Genomic DNA, 22359 nt, shown 5'->3' on the forward strand with positions numbered 1-22359 from the left:
CTTTCGCAGCCTCATGGCGGCGGCCGCCCCTCGGTATTCGGTCCCCAGCCGCCACTACTTTTCCCGATGTGCCGTCCCAGCCCTGCACCAGCACGTGTCAGACAACATAATCCGTGCCCTGACCAACGCCGTTTCTGACAAGGTCCACCTGACCACGGACACGTGGACGAGTGCTGCCGGGCAGGGCCACTATATATCTCTGACGGCACATTGGGTTAACTTGGTGGAGGCTGGGACCGAGTCTGACCCTGGGGCTGCTCATATACTGCCGACGCCGAGGATTGCGGGGCCTACCTCGGTCCAGGTGTTTCAGGCCTACTATGCCTCCTCCTCCTCCCACCCCTCCTCCACCTCCTCCTCCGAACTACCATCCGTGGGCACGGCGCCATCAGTCGGTAGCTCTAGGCACAGCAGCAGTGCCGTCGCTAAGCGACAGCAGGCGGTGCTCAAACTGCTGAGCCTAGGCGACAAAAGGCACACCGCCCAAGAGCTATTACAGGGCATCACGGCGCAGACTGATCTGTGGCTGGCACCGCTGAACCTCAAGCCGGGAATGGTTGTGTGTGACAACGGCCGTAACCTGGTGGCGGCTCTGCAACTCGGCAGACTGACACATGTGCCATGCCTGGCCCATGTGTTAAATCTGATAGTTCAGCGTTTCCTCAAGACATACCCCAATCTGTCTGATTTGCTCACGAAGGTGCGCCGCATCTGTGCGCATTTCAGGAAGTCCAGCCCAGATGCTGCCACTCTCAGGGCAGCGCAGCGCCGCCTCCAACTGCCCGCTCACCGACTGTTGTGCGACGTGCCCACGAGGTGGAATTCAACACTGACCATGTTATCCAGAGTTTACCAGCAGCGCAGAGCGATTGTAGACTGCCAGATGTCAACTTCCACCAGAACTGGTAGTCAGGTCAGTCAGCTTCCTCAAGTCTACAATGAGGAGTGGACGTGGATGTCTGATATCTGTCAGGTGCTGAGTAACTTTGAGGAGTCAACACAGATGGTCAGTGGCGATGCCGCCATCATCAGCCTCACCATCCCGCTGCTTGGCCTGTTGAAAAACTCTCTGGTCAGCATGAAGTCGGAAGCTTTGCGCTCGTCACAAGAGACAGGGGAAGAATATTCCCTTGTTGATAGCCAAAGCACCCTCAGGTCTGTTTCTCAGCGCATATCGGAGGAGGTGGAGGTGGAGGAGGATGAGGAGGAAGAGGAGGAGAATGTTGGCGAGACACAAGAGGGGACCATTGTTGAGTCCTTTACTGTTCAGCGTGTATGGGCAGAAGAAGAGGAGTTGGAGGAGGAGGAAATGGACAGTCAGGCCAGTGAGGGGAGTGAATTCTTACGCGTTGGTACTCTGGCGCATATGGCAGATTTCATGCTAGGCTGCCTATCCCGTGACCCTCGCGTTCAAAGAATTTATTCCAGCACCGATTACTGGGTGTTCACTCTCCTGGACCCACGGTACAAGCAAAATCTTTCCACTCTCATCCCTGCAGAGGAAAGGAGTGTGAGAATGCATGAATACCAGCAGGCCCTGGTGCACAAGCTGAAACAGTATTTCCCTTCTGACAGCGCTAGCGGCAGAGTGCGTAGTTCTGCGGGACAAGTAGCGAGGGAGAGTAGGCGAGCAGGCAGCTTGTCCAGCACTGGCAAGGGTACGCTTTACAAGGCTTTTGCCAGCTTTATGTCACCCCAGCAAGACACTGTCACCTGTCCCCAGTCTCGGCAGAGTAGGGCTGATCTTTACAGAAAGATGGTGAGGGAGTACGTAGCTGACCATACCATCGTCCTAAATGATCACACAGCTCCCTACAACTACTGGGTTTCAAAGCTGGACATGTGGCACGAACTGGCGCTGTACGCCTTGGAGGTTCTTGCCTGCCCTGCCGCTAGCGTCTTGTCCGAGCGGGTTTTCAGTGCAGCTGGTGGCATCATCACCGATAAGCGTACACGCCTGTCGACTGACAGCGCTGACAGGCTGACGCTTATTAAAATGAATAAAGGCTGGATTTCTCAGAATTTCCAATCTCCACCAGGTGAAGGAAGCTCAACCTGAATAATTGATCCACTCCTCCTCCTCCTCATTTTCCTCCTTCTCCTCCTCTTTGTACAGTAAAGCAGAGGAAAATGGCTATTTTTTGACAGGGCCCACTGGCTCTTGCTATAGTACTTCATGCATTTAATTTTTCTGGAGGGCCACCTACCCGGTCCTCTGTTTGAAACAATTTTTGTGAGTGCCACATACAGGCACTCAATCTATTCCATTTTACTGCAGGGCCACCTACCTGCTCCTCTGGTTTGAAACATTTTTGGGACTGCCACATACAGGCACTCAATCTATTCCATTTTACTGGAGGGCCACCTACCTGCTCCTCTGGTTTGAAAAATGTTTGGGACTGCCACATACAGGCACTCAATCTATTCCATTTTACTGCAGGGCCACCTACCTGCTCCTCTGGTTTGAAACATTTTTGGGACTGCCACATACAGGCACTCAATCTATTCCATTTTACTGGAGGGCCACCTACCTGCTCCTCTGGTTTGAAAAATGTTTGGGACTGCCACATACAGGCACTCAATCTATTCCATTTTACTGCAGGGCCACCTACCTGCTCCTCTGGTTTGAAACATTTTTGGGACTGCCACATACAGGCACTCAATCTATTCCATTTTACTGGAGGGCCACCTACCTGCTCCTCTGGTTTGAAAAATGTTTGGGACTGCCACATACAGGCACTCAATCTATTCCATTTTACTGCAGGGCCACCTACCTGCTCCTCTGGTTTGAAACATTTTTGGGACTGCCACATACAGGCACTCAATCTATTCCATTTTACTGGAGGGCCACCTACCTGCTCCTCTGGTTTGAAAAATGTTTGGGACTGCCACATACAGGCACTCAATCTATTCCATTTTACTGCAGGGCCACCTACCTGCTCCTCTGGTTTGAAACATTTTTGGGACTGCCACATACAGGCACTCAATCTATTCCATTTTACTGGAGGGCCACCTACCTGCTCCTCTGGTTTGAAAAATGTTTGGGACTGCCACATACAGGCACTCAATCTATTCCATTTTACTGCAGGGCCACCTACCTGCTCCTCTGGTTTGAAACATTTTTGGGACTGCCACATACAGGCACTCAATCTATTCCATTTTACTGGAGGGCCACCTACCTGCTCCTCTGGTTTGAAAAATGTTTGGGACTGCCACATACAGGCACTCAATCTATTCCATTTTACTGCAGGGCCACCTACCTGCTCCTCTGGTTTGAAACATTTTTGGGACTGCCACATACAGGCACTCAATCTATTCCATTTTACTGGAGGGCCACCTACCTGCTCCTCTGGTTTGAAACATTTTTGGGACTGCCACATACAGGCACTCAATCTATTCCATTTTACTGCAGGGCCACCTACCTGCTCCTCTGGTTTGAAAAATGTTTGGGACTGCCACATACAGGCACTATCCAAATTAAATTGTCTCCATAGCAGCCTCCACACGTTGTCTCCATTGCTACCTCCAAAAGTCGTCCATATAGCTGCCTCCATACATCGTCCCTTTATCAAACGAGGTGTGTCAGGCAGAAATTTGGGTTGTTTTCATGGATTCCACATCAAAGTTGTTAACTTTGTCGCCACCCTGCTGTGTTATCCACAAAATATACTGGCAAACTTTTACCATTTAGGGATATTATTTCAGCGCTTCTTGCGCATCTGTTTACATTCCCCTCACCCGGCATATCCTAAACTTATAAGAACGCTACTACACTTGATCTTATACAAAAGGTTCTTAGAAGTGCTGTTTGGGGAGTAGCCTAGAGACAGGGGCTTGAATTGGCGAAAGCTCGCCTGGCAGCGGAGCGCCAGCTCCATGCGCATCATGCGCTTCTTGCGCATCTGTTTACATTCCCCTCACCCGCCATATCCCAAACTTATAAGAACGCTACTACACTTAACTTGGTGCAGGCTGGGACCGAGTCTGACCCTGGGGCTGGTCATATACTGCCGACGCAGAGAATTGCGGGGCCTACCTCGGTCCAGGTCTCAAAGGCCTACTATACCTCCTCCCACCCCTCCTCCACCTCCTCCTCCTCCGAATTACCATCCGTGGGCATGGCGCCATCAGTCGGTGGCTCTAGGCACAGCAGCAGTGCCGTCGCTAAGCGACAGCAGGCGGTGCTGAAACTGCTGAGCCTAGGCGATAAAAGGCACACCGCCCAAGAGCTATTACAGGGCATTCCACATCAAAGTTGTTAACTTTGTCGCCACCCTGCTGTGTTATCCACAAAATATACTGGCAAACTTTTACCATTTAGGGATATTATTTCAGCGCTTCTTGCGCATCTGTTTACATTCCCCTCACCCGGCATATCCTAAACTTATAAGAACGCTACTACACTTGATCTTATACAAAAGGTTCTTAGAAGTGCTGTTTGGGGAGTAGCCTAGAGACAGGGGCTTGGATTGGCAAAAGCTCGCCTGGCTGCAGAGCGCCAGCTCCATCCCAAGATCCAACTAACATAGTTGCAGCACCTTTAATCTACTACTAGTTCACTGCCTCCATAATAATAATAATAATAATCTTTATTTATATAGCGTCATCATATTCTGTAGCGCTTTACAAATCATAGGAAACAAATACAAATGTAATGTAACAGAGCACAACATTTGTATGGAACAACAGGAGTGAGGTCCCTGCTCGCCAGAGCTTACGGTTTATGAAGATGATGGGGTAACACGAGGTAAAAGAATATTTAATGGTCAAGCCATTCTTCTTAGGGAATAGAAAAAAATATAATAAATGGAATTGCTGTCGCTTGAACCACTCAGCCGTCATCTTATATACCAGTTCCAGGGTGAATGGGACTGCAGAGAAGTCTGGTGCCTGTTGGTTGCTGGATAACAGATGGGAGGACGACACAGGACGGGTTAGTAGAAGAGTTAAAACTTCATGCAGTTAATGAGTGTTATAGGCTTGCCTAAAGAAATGGGTTTTAAGAGCACGTTTGAAACTTTGGAGGTTAGGTATTAGTCTGATAGTCCGGAGCAGAGCATTCCATAGAATTGGTGCAGCTCTAGAGAAGTCTTGGAGACGCGAGTGGGAGGTCCGCACTAGGGTAGAGGTTAATCTAAGATCACTGGCGGATCTAAGAGCACGGGTTGGGCGATAGACTGAGATAAGAGAGGAGAGGTAGGGGGGTGCAGCATTATACAGAGCTTTATGGATGAGGGTTATTATTATTTTAAACTGTATTCGAAAGGAGACTGGCAGCCAGTGCAGCGACTGGCATGAACTGTAAGCATACATGGTCCCCTTATCAAACGAGCTGTGTCAGGCAGAATTTTGGGTTGTTTTCATGGCTTCCATGTTAACTTTGTCGCCACCCTGCTGTGTAATCCACAAAATATACTGGCAAACTTTTATCATGTACCGATATTATTTGAGCGCTTCTTGCTCACCTCCTTTGGTTCCTCTCTGACACCCATTGGTTTGAAGCCTGAGTCCAATTAGGGTATGTCGCCATGCCACTCTCTAGCCTGCTGCCGCTGCCTCTGCCTCTGCATGCCGTCCCCTATAGTGTCAGGGTCAATTATTGGATGTTTTACATGCTATCTAGCTTCATTCTGTCACTCTGTCATGGCCATGCTGTTGCCCATAATTTTGGCATAATGGTGCGATTAAGCAGCCTCAGAGGCATCCATGCATGCTGCCCCTGCTGTTTCCTGTCCATTTCCGTGGTGTTTCCATCCTTTTCTGAGGTTCCCAGGTGTTTGGCCAAGCTTCCCTGTGCAGAGCCTTGGTCCCCTTGAAAAATGCTCGAGTCTCCCATTGACTTCAATGGGGTTCGTTATTCGAGACGAGCACTCGAGCATCGGGAAAAGTTCGTCTCGAATAACGAGTACCCGAGCATTTTAGTGTTCGCTCATCTCTACTAGTAAAGTTTCAGAGACCCTTGTAAATCCGTGTAAAATGGTTGGATCTTACCCCTTAGCATTGAAGCAGGAGTGGAATGAGGAGCAGGAGCAGGAGTTCTGGGATTACTGCACCTATTACGCCCTAAAAATGTAAGTGAGCACAAACAAACCCAAAGGACTTTCACTCTAATAAGAGCAGGACCAGGCACTATCCCTTACCTGACTGGAACACCCTACTTATTCCTTAGAAGATATTCCAGAGCAGCACACAACTGCTTCCCTCATGAGGGGAAGGACACGAATAATGCCTCTGTGATGAACTGCAACGCTCCAACATCAATGCTAAGTGTATGTCACATTTTTTCAAGTTGGTTTGTTACCTTTTCTTTCATTAGTCTGGTTTCATAGAGACATTCCTTGCTGCTTTGTCTATGGTATTTTATTGACACATTTTAATGCATCTATAGTAAAAGCTATGTTTTAAATACACTGTAATTGTTTTACACTTCCAGTTCCCCAAATCAGATCAAAAATTGTTGAAGGTCAGGGAAAGCTTTATATTTTTTTACTTCATCAAAAATGAAAATGGTAGCCTTCTCAATTTTTTAAGACAAACTTTCCAGGCTCAATTACACTGGCTCATCTTTTGAAAGTTGTTAGGTTGAAACACATAATTTTGTCCATTGAGACATCTAAATGTGTCATGATTATTGTTTTACCACGAGGCTGCCTCGTTCTGAACATTCAGCTTTTCCAGACCCTCTACATATTGGCATTGTGTCATCTTCTCTGGGTCAACCCTTTAATCAACTGCACAGATCTGCTCACTAATGGAGGCTCTTGCCGTGGCATATCCATGTGTCATGACAAATATCATGTATTAGCTTTATATCACTATAAGCTTGCTCCACAAATATTAGCTGGGGTTTGAAAGCAAGCCCAGAAGTAATAAGCTTGTCTGCTCGGTAATAATTGAAATAAAAGTATTTCAGTGAGACAACTGCTGTGAAAAGGCTGCATCTGATCTAGTTCAGTAGTGATGTAGTGTTGCTATGGTCTACATTATGGCTCCCATAAGAATTGTCATCCACATTTCTTAGACTCTCTAGTGGCTACTGTATCTGTATCTAAACAAAACCTTGAAAAACTCATGAGTGATATCCGGTCCACAAAAACTAGATTACATCATTTGAATTAAAAACTTCTTTTAATAATCCAAGACATTTAAAAACATCAATGTGACAGTATGACTTCAAAATATTGTCCTCGGGATTCCACTATTGCATCCACGTAACACAAATCAGCAATTTAGGCATTATAGACCCAGGCATCTTAATATATATGCATTGATGAAAAAAAATGTTATAAAGTGCCTGTGCAAAGGAAGTTATTGGTGATCCAACCTAACATAAAGTTATAAAGTTATGGTAAAGTGCTAAGTGCTTAATCTAACATAATGATAGCAGGATCAGCTTACCCATGCTGTGTGTAGCGGGGACGCCAGTACTGGCGTCCCCGCTACACACAGCATGGGTAAGCTGATCCTGCTATCATTATGTTAGATTAAGCACTTAGCACTTTACCATAACTTTATAACTTTATGTTAGGTTGGATCACCAATAACTTCCTTTGCACAGGCACTTTATAACATTTTTTTTCATCAATGCATATATATTAAGATGCCTGGGTCTATAATGCCTAAATTGCTGATTTGTGTTACGTGGATGCAATAGTGGAATCCCGAGGACAATATTTTGAAGTCATACTGTCACATTGATGTTTTTAAATGTCTTGGATTATTAAAAGAAGTTTTTAATTCAAATGATGTAATCTAGTTTTTGTGGACCGGATATCACTCATGAGTTTTTCAAGGTTTTGTTTAGTTAGAGATGGAGTGGGTTCGTGTAAAAGAATATATGAACAAATGTCTTCTCATTATTTGGTGCTAATTTTTTGGTTTAGTGTATCTGTATCTAAATGCATTAAGTAAACAGATGAAGCCAACTTTAACTTGACTTGCCTTGGCTTGTGTAGTTTAGTAGCACAGAGCAGCTTGTTACCATATTCCATTTAAGGATGACTATTGTACATTAGTAGATGCAACAAACAAAACCCTTGAATAAAATGTTACTAACTAAGATTAAATGAAATGCAAGGCATAAGAGAAACAGATATCTATTTAGCACGAAGGAATCCCGAGAATATTTATTGAGAATAATATATATAGTTTACATCAAAGTGAATGGTCCCCTGTCTGACCCCTTCCCCATAAGCAATGGGACCATGCAGGGCTGACCATTGTCTACATCGTTTTTTATTATGGTAATAGAGACCCTACTGCAAACCCTAAGACATCACCCTGGCATCACAGGCTTAAAGTGTAACCGCCATTCTGAGCAAAAAATACTAACATACATAATTCTGCTCAAGGTGTCCCTGGGAATCATTCCTCAAAGTATTTTGCCTCTCGGACCTCATTTAGTACCTTTTTTGGCTCATAGCAACCATGGTTTCCATGGTTACTCTTTAACCATAGGGAATGAGACACATTTAAATGCAGCTTTTGCCCAATCTCTTAAATTTCAAAATAAATTTTGAAAAGTCGGTGGCATTAAATGTTTCGGTTCATGATGCTGCCATCAAGGCCTTGATGGGGAGTGGCAGCCAAATAAAATTACATATCTGGGCATCCAATTAACTAATAATCCAGCATCAATGTATAATGTTTCTCTTCTGAGTGAGTTAAAATGATCACTTGACTCTTAAGCACTGCCAATTGTGTCATGGATGGGATGAAAAGATCTGTTAAAGGTATTCATTATGCAGAAGGTACTATACATGGTGCAAATGCTACCACCCCTTTGCCTTTTTTAAGAAGCTTAGATCAATCTTTATTCAGTTCCTGTGGAGGGGTAAAAGGCAAGAGTAGCATACAATCGGCTGAAAGGTTAGTTGGTTTGGACTACCAGGGTGATACATCTTAAATTGGAGAAATTTAGCGACTACAATTTGAGCATTAATGTAGAAAGTGCCTCGGTCTCTGCCTCGCACTTAGCAAAATGATCACATATACCAACCACAGGAGTCTGTGCCAATCCTGTTACATGTGGAGCAACAAATAGCAGCTACGCAGGCACAAATATTGGGGCGGGAAGAAGAGCTCAAAACAACATTCCTGTAAAACTTTTACAAGGTGGTACAATACGCCGTCCATACTGTAAAAAAAAAGAGAATTAGCTACCTCTGGTCTCTACTGGTGCTGTGGGAGTGGTCAGGGGACATTAGGGCATATACTGTGGAGAAAATATCCCAAATCCTGGGGAAGGCAATTAGTCTTGCACCTGAATAAGTACTTCTGTGGTTACCCAATAAGACCTGGAAACCACATAGAAACCACAGAGTGAAACTAGTAATTCCAGTGAAATGGCTTCAAAAATAGCCACTCTTGATGAGGGAATGGGTTGAAAGAGTGGACCAAATCCACAAAATGGAGGAGTTGGTGAGCTGGGAGTCTGGGGCACATCACCAATTCACTTTTAACCATGGAGAAATTTCAAGTTCAAGCTAACGGCACTTCTTGATTGCTTTATTTGCTACAGAATACATTTTCTTCTTCCCCTCTTTAATGTTTACCCTGTACATAATGTTTTTCAAATGATAATTCAGCAATCAAGTCATCTCTCAATAAAAGGTTTTATGTGAATGTCACCCTAGGATATGGACATGCAAGATACTAAATAGAACACAGTGGCTTACTGTTCTAGTTGTTTGGGATGGTTTAAATTGCCCCCACCAGCACCCTTCCCCTTCCATTTATTCCTCCCCCCAACCCCAGGATCACCTAACCCATTTGAGCAAAGTTGTCGAAAATACAACTCTCCCTTTTGTAGTTTTAGAATGAGGAACATTTTGTCAACTACAGGCCGTCTCCTTCTTATGAACACCTGACTTAGTTACCCTAGTTACAAATGGACCTCTGGATTTTGGTAATTTACTGTACTTTAGTCCTAGGCTACAATAAACAGCTTTAACAGTTCTCAATGGTGTCTGTAATTAAGATTTATTGTTTATAATGGTTCATATGACAATCCAACATTTTTAAAATCCAATTGTCACAGAGACCAAAAAAATTTTGACAGGGGCTACAATAATAAAGTATACAGTTCCGAAAGCTTAAGAACCTATCATGTATGTAACCCGGGGGCTGCCTGTATTGAATTTGATTTGTTTGTACAGGTTTCTGTTTTGAAAGTGAATAAAAAGATTTAAACACTATTTAGATGAATGCATTAATCAGAATTATTTATATGGCATTTCTACTGGTCTCTAATTTGTGTACATAGAGTTTCTTGCCATAGACGAAAACATTCCGTAATATAACATCTGTTCATCATTTTAATTAATGTCAAATACACATGGTAAAACATAATCAGCAAAAAAGCTACATTCTTCCTTGGCAATAGCTTTGTACAGTGGGTACAGAAAGTTTTCAGACCCCTTTTAACACCTTTTTCACTCTTTGTTTAATTGCAGCCAATTGGTAAGACCAAAAAAGTTCTGTTTTTTTTGCTCATTAATGTACACTCTGCACTCTCCTTGAGCCAGTTCTTCTCCTTCATTGGAAATCAGCTGTGTTTTATTAAAATGATTGGACTTGATTAGGATGATTAAATAAAACTATTAGTCTATAGGAAAGCATGAAAGCATTCTTAACGATTGAGGCTGTTATCACATACGTCTGGCACACTGAAGAGGAGGAGGGGTGACCCCTCCCCTTTCCATAGAGATGCACAGCTGTACACACTAGGAAAGAAAGGACATGTCCTATCTTTTCCCTGTGTAGGAAGCGGTATGGTGCTGCATGTGTGTAGCACCGTATCGCTCTGTGCAACCATTGCCATTTATGCAACCGTACGTACGCCCCCCATAAGGTCGTGTGAGTACAGCCTAACAGTCATGGTGCAGACATTGAAATAACATATTCAAAAGCCAAGTGCTGCTGAGTATAATAATACCAGTATAATACAGTGTTATATGAAGTATAAACCAAATTCTTATATGAGTTTAATCATTTGGATCAAAACATTCAAAAATGTTGCAGAAGAAGTCACCAGAAGAGACTCTGTAGTTAGACAACTTCCATCTATTTCACAGGGGAGTAAATATTATGTAACAGGGATTACTTTGTCAGATATAATAAATCCCCACAAGCATGTGATGTGCTTTCCATACCAGTGAAAGGCTTACACATCCTAACCAATATTAAGAAAGTTTGAACTTATGTTTGGAGTTTAACCTTTATAAGAAGCTCAGAAATTGATGTCACAAGTTCTTTTTAATGTTACGAATTTGCTATAATATAACATACACTAACCAAACTACAAAATTAATTCCTTAAGGGACATTAATTAGTAGATCAAATAAAGCTGACAATAAAGATGACATAAACCTGCCTAAACTTCTGAACTGTAAATAAGTTAAGTATATGAATATAACAATGCCCAAAAATTAATTGTTAATATTTTAACTGCATGTACCCCAAAATGATCGTACTAAAAATGTCAAACAAAAATCTTCAATTATCATTCGTCAAGAGAAAAAGTTTTAGGTCTAAGGTCTTAGATAAGCAGGGTGAAATAAGGATAGACTCTAAACATATACAGTACAAATTGTCATCAGATGGTAGTAATATTAGTGCCTAAAAATCGCCAGCATGCCCTTATTAAAGATTAATTAGTAAATTAATTTTACAGCGCTAAAATGCTTACATTAAATTTATGACATGCTTAATCTCTATCGAATTGTTCCATTATGTAAACTATCACTGAATTAATAGCTATTAGTGCAAGCAATTACTTCACTGTGAAGTGAGAGGAGCAATATATTAAGGCTGGCAAATAAAAAATTACTGTATGCAATTCTATAGCGCAGTGATCGAAAATAATTTTCTGTATACTGGTTATACATTTATTATACAAATATAATCAGTTAAACATTGGCATTGCTCAATAAGTTTTTGGTTTATGGTTATTTTGATGTCTGAAATATTTTAAATTACATATAAAGACGGTCCCCTACTACAATAAACAGCTAGAACAGTTATCAAATGTGTCTGTAATGAAGCTTTTGTGTTAATTTTGATTCTTATGACAACCCAACATTGTCACAGAGACCAAAAAAGTTCTGTCTGGGATTACAATGATAAAATATACTGTTCCGACTTACATACAAATTCAACTTAAGAACAAACCTACAGATCCTATCTTGTATGTAACCCGGGGACTGCCTGTATTGAATTGAGACATATAAATTTAGATGTAAATGGGTTCCAGACATAAAAAATGATGGCCTATCTGATGACCCATGTAACACTTGAAAACTGTATATATAGCCACATGTCCCATTTTAATCATGGGCTCATCAGTACATGGGTCAGAATAGGCCGTCAATTATAATTTCTGTGCTACCCATTAAACAAAAAAATATACAATATTGTAAAAGAATCTCAATTTACACACCTGAGACACCTGAGCACTTTCATGGCTCCAGCTTAGTCTTTTTACATTGTGTACCTATCTACAGAGGAAGACATTGCTGTAATGTTTTTGAATTTAACCCCTTAACGCTCTGCGCCGTAGCTCTACGGCGCAGAGGTATAAGGGATGTATGAAGAGGGCTCACGGGCTGAGTCCTCTTCATACAGAGGTGGGGTTTTTGCATTTTTTTGCATTCTTCTTTTGACACGAGGCTACATGGTTTATGCAGGTTCGTTACAATGAGCCAGTGGCTCATTGTAATGTATGACCTGCAAAAATGCCATATATTGCAATACTGTAGTATTGCAGTATATGGTAGGAGCGATCTGACTATCTAGGGTTAATGTACCCTAGATGGTCTAAAAAATAGTGAAAAAAAAAAGAAAAAAAAAGTTTAAAAAATAAAAAAAATTTATAAAATATTAAAAGTTCAAATCACCCCCCTTTCCCTAGAACGGATATAAAACATAACAAACAGTAAAAATCACAGACATATTAGGTATCGCCGCGTCCCAAAATGCCCGATCTATCAAAATATAAAAACGGTTACGGCCGGCGGTGACCTCCGAGGCGGGAAATGGCGCCCAAATGTCCGAAATGCGACTTTTACACCTTTTTAAATAACATAAAAAATGAAATAAAAAATGGTCAAAATGTCACACAGACCTCAAAATGTAAGCAATGAAAACGTCGGCTCATTTCGCAAAAAATGACCCCTCACACATCTCTGTGCGCCAAAGTATGAAAAAGTTATTAGCGTCAGAAGATGGCAAAAATGTTTTTCTTTTTTGTACACATTCATTTAATTTTTGAAAATGTATTAAAACACAATAAAACCTATATAAATTTGGTATCACCGCGATCGCACCGAACCAAAGAATAAAGTAGGCGTGTTATTTGGAGCGAAGAGTGAAAGTCGTAAAAACTGAGCCCACAAGAACGTGACGTGCGTTTTCTTTTCAATTTTTCCACATTTGGAATTTTGTTTCAGCTTCGCAGTACACGGCATGTTAAAATAAATAACATTACGGGAAAGTAAAATTTGTTACGCACAAAATAAGCCCTCACACAGGTCTGTACACGGAAAAATGAAAAAGTTATGGATTTTTGAAGTTGGAGAGCGAGAAATTAGCCGAAAAACCCTCCGTCCTTAAGGGGTTAATGGATGTCCACAAAAATGGTAAATTACAACACTGATGTGCACTATTAATGCAAAGTGCATTTAACATATGAAAAAGAGGATTTTCTGAAGGGTAAAACAAATCTGGGTTGGATATATCGTGTTACTTCTACAATCAAATAGGGTATGTCAGTAATTAGAATTTGCAACATTAATTACATTGTACACATCTTTTTTTGTGGTATGCCTTCATTCGAAAATAGGCATCAGATTTGCCCATTATGCACCTCCAAAAATTGTGGTGGGCCCTGGAGGTCAGCAAAAGGGAAAGGGGAGACCCAGTATTGGGATTCAGCCTGTTCTGCTTGTTAATATAGTACCTGGTTTCAGAACCCAGTAGTTGTGCTTTTATTTGGCCCCTTAAAGTATTTCCTTTTATTTTGGAGTTTAACAAGAGACAGCCTGTGGAGGATCCAATGGGAGACTGGGGGTTATCCCCTTCTCTTTTCTAGAAAATTGTGCAACAATATTTGTTACTAAAGGTTTGCTGAGAATCTTTGTGAGGGGCTCAGACCTACTGTTCCTACAGTTACATAGCAGTGAGATGGTGGTAGACACCCTTCAATTTAGAAATATACCGTTAGACATTACTGTCTTGTGTGTGTAGTGATAACATAATGGAACTAAAAGGGCACGTAAACCTGTGCTACATACATGGAGGAGAAACCATCATCAGACCAGAATAAATTGTTCTTATGGGCTCAGGGAGCCTCAATCTGATCATTATCTATTGATAAAGGAATGCAAACTCAGTTTATTGGGAAATGGTTCTTTAGTTCTCTGTAAACCTAGAAGCAATATTAAGTTAGTGACTAATGTTACTGAAAAGACTTCACGCTGTGCCTAAGCAGCTTACAACTGGCCGTGTGTTATAGTTGGTTTACAGATTATTCAACAAATGAATATTTAAAATGAGATGTGGAGCATATGAGTGCCTTGGTGTGTAGCTGCTGTTGGGCAGAAGCTAGAAAACACTGGGACACATTTACTAATGGCTGTGCACCAGTTTTCTGATGGAATTTGCACATTCTTTTAGGTGTAAACTGCTTGCGCGGGTATTTAAGAAGTGTCTGCACCACAAATGTGTCACACACAATCGTTTGTGGTGCAGCTGCACTCGGCACCATGTGACACAAATTAGGGGGCGTTCCAGCGCTCAGACGGACCATGCGCTTGATTTAACATACAAAGTCTGTCGCACACCCTATGTTAGAGGTGCAACAGAAAAAAGTTGGTGAACTCTGTCGGGCCAGTGCAGGGAAGCGACAGATTCATGATTTCTGGCGCACGTTTTTAAATGATGTGTCGCACCCAGCATTACACACAGGCAGATCACTTGTAGTGCACTTTCCTAAACTTTTAGTAAATGTGCCCCTCTATATTAATATGCATTTTCTTAGTCTTTTACCTGTGTGTGTTATTTACTCATTTTTACCCAACATTTATTTTCCCAATATTTTGTATTTTTTTACACTTTAATAGTTAACCCCTTCCCGACGCGCGCCGTACTAGTAACGGAACGAGACCTCTCCATAGCCGATGACGTCACGGGGAGCCATGACAGCTTCGGGACTCACGATGGGCTGTCAGCACATCGTAATGAATGAGGAGTAAAATCCCCATATACTGCCATACTGCAGTATGGCAGTATATGATAGGATCGATCAGACAACCTAGGGTTAAAGTACCCTAGGGAGTCTGAAAAATAGTAAAAGTGAAAATAAAAAAAAGTTTAAAAAAAAAATTATAATATAAATACCTAAAAATTCAAATCACCCCCCTTTCCCTAGAACTGATATAAATATTAATAAACAGTAAAAATCATAAACACATTAGGTATCATCACGTCCGAAAATGCCCGATCTATCAAAATATGATAACGGTTTTTCACTGTGTTTAACCCCGTAATGGAAAATAGCGCCCAAAGTCGAAAATGGCACTTTGAAAATTTATATAAAGTGAGCGAAAGGCCGTAGAGTCCTAAAAATTATAGCAATGAAAACACCATCAAAATTCGCAAAAAATTATACCACTCCCTGCTCCGTACACCAAAGTATGAAAAAGTTATTGGCGCCAGAAGATGACAAAATCAGCCCAAAAAATTTTGTACAGGAGGTTTTAATTTTTGTAAATGTATGAAAACATTATAAAGCCTATACAAATTTGGTATCTCCGTAATCGTACCGACCCAAAGAATAAAGTAGATATGTAATTTGTGGTGCACAGTGAAATCCGTAAAATCCAAGCCCACAAGAAAACTTTGCAAATATGTTTTTTCACTATTTTCACTGCATTTGGATTTTTTTTCCCGCTTCCCACTACATGATATGGAATATTAAATACTAAAACTATTAAATACAAAGTACAATTTGTTACGCAGAAAATGAGCCAACACAGAGCTCTTTATGTGGAAAAATAAAAAAGTTACAGATTTTTGAAGGTGGTGAGTGAAAAATGGAAGTGAAAGAACTAAAAAGGGCCAGGTCGTTAAGGGGTTAAATTAAATAGTATATATTTTCATATGTAGTGATATATTAATAGATTATAGAAGGAACATTTGCAAAGATGGCATCTATTCTATTGTTCCTAAGAGACCATTTAGCTTATGAACTAATATACCGTATATACTCGTGTATAAGCCGAGTTTTTCAGCACAAAAAATGTGCTGAAAAACGTCCCCTCGGCTTATACACGAGTCAATACTGACTAAAATTGACTAAAAAAATAATAAACTTATATACTCACCCTCCGGTGGCCCCGATGCGCAGCGCTGCTCCCCCGATGTCATCGCGGCTCCTCTTCTGGCTTCCCGGCTGTTCTTCTTCCTTCAGCGTGCTGGGCGCCGCCATGCTCTTCTCGCGGGCAGCGCCTAGTATGACGTCAGCAGCGGCGCGTCATACTAGGCGCCGCCCGCGAGAAGAACATGACGGCGCCCAGCAAGCTGAAGCAAGAATAGGAGCCGCGATGACATCGGGGGAGCAGCGCTACGCATCGGGCGCACGGTGAGTTTATAACTTTATTTTTTTATTCTGCTGGGGGCACGGCTCTATACTACTGGGGGCACGGCTGTATACTACTGGGGGCACGGCTGTATACTACTGGGGGCACGGCTCTATACTACTGGGGGCACGGCTGTATACTACTGGGGGCAGGCTGTGCTGTATACTACTGGGGGCAGGCTGTGCTGTATACTACTGGGGGCAGGCTGTGCTGTATACTACTGGGGGCAGGCTGTGCTGTATACTACTGGGGGCAGGCTGTGCTGTATACTACTGGGGGCAGGCTGTGCTGTATACTACTGGGGGCAGGCTGGGCTGTATACTACTGGGGCAGGCTGGGCTGTATACTACTGGGGGCTGGCTGGCTATATACTGGGGGGTCTGTGACCAATGCATTTCCCACCCTCGGCTTATACTCGAGTCAATAGGTTTTCCCAGTTTTTTGTGGTAAAATTAGGGGTCTCGGCTTATACTCGGGTCGGCTTATACTCGAGTATATACGGTAATGGAAATTATATTTATGACTTATACTTATGGGCTAATCCTCTTGTGGACTTAGCATCTGTAGCATACAGTTATGGAGTAGACAATTGCAGAGATCCTTCCTGTTCCATGCTGAATTGTAAGCCCGGTGTATGAACAGTCACTGCTGTATGCCTCGTCCCCTATAACTGACAACTTATAGGGCCCCTGATTGTTCATTCTCCCTGAATTCCTATGAAAACCGCTTTCTGCTGATTGCAGAAATATGACGCCTCACACAGCTTCGTACACCAAAGTACAAAAAAGTTATAGGTCTCAAATATGGCATATTATATACCTTCACTTGGATGTACAATTTGTTACACAGAAAACAGGTCTTTTTACAGCTCTGTATGCAGAAAAATAAGGAATTTTGAAAGTGGGGCGTGAAAAATCGAAATGCAACAAAATAAAAGGGCTGTGTCTTTAAGGGGTTAAACATTCTTGCTCTTTATTTTCACTTAATATCTGGGGTCAACAGTGTAAAGCGCTGACCTTTATTTTATCTTTATTTAACAGCTGTATGTGTTTATCAAGGCCAGCTGTATTTTGAAGGAGAGAATCAAGCAGTCTTTTCTGATTCCGGAGCCTGCATACTGCTCCAGTGCAAGGTAAAAAGATGCTTTCCCATTTTGTTTTGTATAGTAAAGGTGACTGTATTGATGGCAGATATACATTGCTTACATCTATTGTCTTCCGTTTACCCCTGCTGTTTCAATTCTTTTACAATTTAACATTGCAATCCAAAGTAATTTTGATAACTATTTAAACACTTGTAAATTATATAAATCTGTACTGAAAATCTCCCCTTTTAGAGGCTTGTTTTCCTGAAGTAAAGAGGTTTGTGTTTATTCACTGTAAATGTTCCAGCCTATGCTTACAGTACATCTATAAAGTCATCCATAAAAGGAACAGAATGTATCAAGGACAAGATCAACAATACAAGTCCTCATCAAAAGACCCTTATTATACACCGCTGATTTTTCATGCGTTGTATAAAATGTCTAAAAAAAGCCAAGAGTTTGGGGACTCACACAAAGACCCCGATAGATATAGCTTAGAGAAGGTAGACATAGTATTTTGCTTTATTCCTCTCCCCACTCATAACAGCACCCTTAATACAATGGAGGCAATGCTTATTTGCATCTGTTATACTTAAAGGGGTGTTCTCGTCTGGGTATTCACATTCAGTTTCATTAATCTGCCATACATAAACATTTCTTCAATTAGATGTTATTAAAAAAAATGTTCCTGTCTGAAGATAAATGTAGCCATGTTGTCCCTTAGAAACGAGATAGCTTCCTCGGATACGGCCACCTCTGCTGGAAGGATTGCATAAAGAAACAAATCGTTTTTGTATATAAAATGTCCGGAAGTTACTACATGACCCACATCCATCCTGTGGTAATGATTGCTGAATCCTGGTGGTCCAGCAGGACTCTATAGCACATGTCTGCTCACCGCTGCCAGAGTGTGACGTGGTCGTATCCGAGGAAGCCATCTCGTTTCTAAGGGACAACATAGCTATATATATAAGAAATTATCTTCACACAGGAACATTTTTTTTATTAACATCCAATTGAAGAAATGTTTACAAATGGCAAATGAATTTAATTAAATGTAAATGCCCTGATAGGAATACCCCTTTAAGCTCCAGTTTATAATCATTTAGAATTTTCCAATGATCCAGACCATGGAGGCCCAAACGGAAACCATAAGGAAATGTAAATCCCTGCTTATTCTATGTTTGGTGTGTGGTCCTTATTAGTGATTGGCAGATCCCTGTAGGCATGCTCAGAGAGGATCTATGTGTAGGACAACAACCTTGGACTTTTAGGCTCGGGTGAGCAGGAAATTACATAGATCAATTACAAGATGTAATAAATATTTTCCAGCACAGCAATCAATCTGCTCAGCTACTCCTGAACCATAACATGCTGGCTGAAACATGTAAACATGACCTAAAGATGACAATTTAAGGTTGGATTATACTATCATCTGTAGCCCAAATACACAAGCCTCCAAAGATAGACCAGCACCTTACAGGCACATAGAATTCGAAAGTTCCTCTTTATTAGGTAATCCAAAATGTAGAAATCACATGGCAACAGCAGGAGGAACAAGGAATAACATCTTATGCATTTCAAGTCTCTAGGACCCTTAATCATAGTTCAAGGCCCAAGCCTTTATTCCTTGTTCCTCATGCTGTTGTCATGTTGAATTACTCAATTAAGAAAAACCTTTTTTGTCTGCAAGGCCCTGGTCTATCTATGGAGTATTGGGGACTTATGTTTACTGCCAGCACTTCGGTCATAGACCATGCACTGGGAAACAGCTGAGCTGGGTGTTTGTTCTCATGGTTTGCTATCTGCAGCTCAATTTTATCAAATAATTTTGTGTCTTAAGGGTCCTGAAATGGGAGGCATGGACATGGATATGGATACAATACACTCTATAAGTCAGGACGTTTATATATTGGAACTTGTGTGGAGCTGTAGTGTAGTTTTATGCACAAGTTTCTATCTTGTCTTGCCAGATTATCAGATGTTTTCTATAGTATATGCACAAAACAGCCCATAAAATTATAGCCACTTGCTCTACGTTCTGTCCATTTGTGTATATGATTTTCAGGATGTAATAGAGGGAGATTTCTTTAGTGCAGTGCTGCAAGCATGATTATTATAATGCTTTTATAGATGTGTATCATTTCATTGTTTCTTCTTTCCCACACAGCATCTGCTGAAGTAATTGCCATTGTAATGCTTGTGTGAATACATTCTGTGCCTTTGTTTCATGCCCAAACAGAAAAACGTGACGTACATCAAGAACAAGCAGGGTAGTTATATTCTTTAAACAAAGGTTTTTCACGTGAACACAACATATAAATCTGTTCAGGCATCATCTAATGCTCACGATGAAACTGTAACGACAAGAAAGCCTCGTGCTAAATAATATGACTAAAATACAATCCCCGATTCTGGGTTTAAATCCACTAATGCAGGGAGATACAGATGGAGGAGCAATTTATTTGAAAGTACATTCATTTTTACAAGCAGATAAAGTGGTTTTATTTAGTTTATCTAATGGCAATGGAAAATCCCAGTTGGCAGACCCATATGCTGGTATGACAGCGCACAAATACATCTGCATACACTAACAAAAATGATAAACACTTTAATATTGCTGCATGTAACTATTCTCTTCACCATTACAGTCCTACAACAGGGATTTAGAAATAGTGTTTCAATGCTCTTTATCTCCCTTAAAATGTGTTGATTATTTATGAGTGACAATAGCTCTATTGCTACGTTACTAAAATATAAATGGTATGTTCTGCTGTCTACAGATGAGAAAAATTACAGATATTTCCACCCTTTTTAGGGATATTTCCAATGTGTAATGGAACCAATTCACCTCTGCAGGGTACATTTCCTAATAGGTTATAAAGTCATACAGAGTAAGGTAGACTAGACAATCTTAAACTGCTTAGACTCTAATACTAACACTATCTACTCTAACTTAACACCAACATTTTGTTGACTTAACTTATGCACAAGAAATGTGTGAAAATTTGGTGCATTTTTAGTACACAGAGGGAAATTTATCAATGTATTGCTGGTTAGACCTATTTAGAGTAGGATTAGAGGAGTCTCCTTCTGCGCCAGATTTATCACTGTGTCTGATGCCTGATGATTAATCTGGAGTAGATTACGACTGTCCAGTCATACTTGGAACCATTTGATTAGTTGGTCTAGACATCTGCACCACATTATTACATTTTTTGTTGCACCAACTTTTTCTGTGAATCCATGCCCCTTTTTTCATACTGTTCATAAATATATTACAGACTATATTGGCACAGACTGCTTGATCCATCTTGACCCACAGTATTAAGCTTTAGAACGACCCTTTTATATCAAACGCCAACCTTTTTTAAAGCATTTATAAATGTTGTCACAGCATGTAGGGCAGATTTTGGCAGAAATTACAACGGTGTTCTCGGTCAAAATGGAATTGTCAAAAGGGAGCCCTTAAAGATTTTTATAAAAACAAGAAGCTAAAAGATATGAAGCTAAAAGGAGAGTGGACCCTGCCAGAGTGGGCAAACACCAGCATGGAAGTGTGCTTGGATTGCAATCCTTGATCCTGGTGGTAGACATCCTTTAAATATGCACCCTATTTCAAACCAGAACATGATTTTGTATGTCATTTAAATAAATTGTACAAATCTGTTGTTTTTAAACATATGCTGGGGTTATCATTAGATTCTACTTCTAATCATCTGTTAAAAAAATATTCAGTAATTGTAATCTACAAATGTAGTCTCACTGTTGCTAAACAGATTGAGCTAATACCTTTAATACTACAAGCATATTTACCTCTTGTAATGCTGTGAAAAAAAAACTTAAAACTAAAATGTGAATGAGCTTTAAAGAGGTATTCCCATGAAGACAAGATTTTTAAATATGCTCAGGATAACAAAATAGAACGTTCTCTTTTTCTCTGTAATTAACTAAAATAAAGCATTTTACAGCTATTCCACCCTGTTTATATCAGTCCTGGCTTACACAATTTTAGTTGCCCTGGGATCAAACCATAAATCTTCTGACTATTGTTGGATTCTTCTCATGAATAGCTTCTCTTGTCTGTATACTGCAGTGTTCCCTGTCGCCAGTGCTCTCCTATATTACATTATTATATTATTATTTATATTATGTGTTGTGTTTTGCTATACAGAGCAACAAGATGCAACGGGCAGAGTTTACAGAATGTCTGTCTGCCAATTGCCCAGAATCCCAGCAAGTACTACTGAAGAACAGCTGCTGCAAAGTCTGCAAAGGTATCTAAACAACATTTTCTTCCTAGTGCTGCCATATACACACACACGTAGGTCGTTTTATTACCTGAACCCCTAAAAATACAGATTATTTATAGCCGTTTTGTCACGGATGCCCCTGCGATCCCCATCTCAGATTACAGACGCACCTCTCCATGGCGGCGTCCATCCTCACTCACCTCGCCATACTCCTGCTCCTGTCCCGGCTACCCAGCGTGTCTCCCTGCATGCCAGTGCTCGCAGATTTAAAGGGCCAGTGCATCGCTGAATGGTGCTGGTCAATGCCCCTAATCTGTTAAATTCCGGGCCTTTCCAGCATTCCCTGCCAGATCTTTGTGCTTCATGCCAATGAGAAAATGCTTCC

General features: G+C 41.2%; 1 protein-coding gene across 1 annotated transcript in view; it reads left to right on the forward strand.

Annotated features, from left to right (window-relative positions):
* NELL2 (neural EGFL like 2) overlaps positions 1–22359 on the forward strand; it is a 184210-nt gene that overhangs the window by 85700 nt on the left and 76151 nt on the right. Inside the window, exons 10-11 of the mRNA XM_072146843.1 lie at positions 17678–17769; positions 21896–21998. Coding sequence (XP_072002944.1) covers positions 17678–17769; positions 21896–21998 — 195 coding nt within the window. The remainder of the gene's footprint in view (positions 1–17677; positions 17770–21895; positions 21999–22359) is intronic.

This window comes from Engystomops pustulosus, chromosome 4 (assembly GCF_040894005.1).
Source record: "Engystomops pustulosus chromosome 4, aEngPut4.maternal, whole genome shotgun sequence".
Lineage (NCBI taxonomy): Eukaryota > Metazoa > Chordata > Amphibia > Anura > Leptodactylidae > Engystomops > Engystomops pustulosus.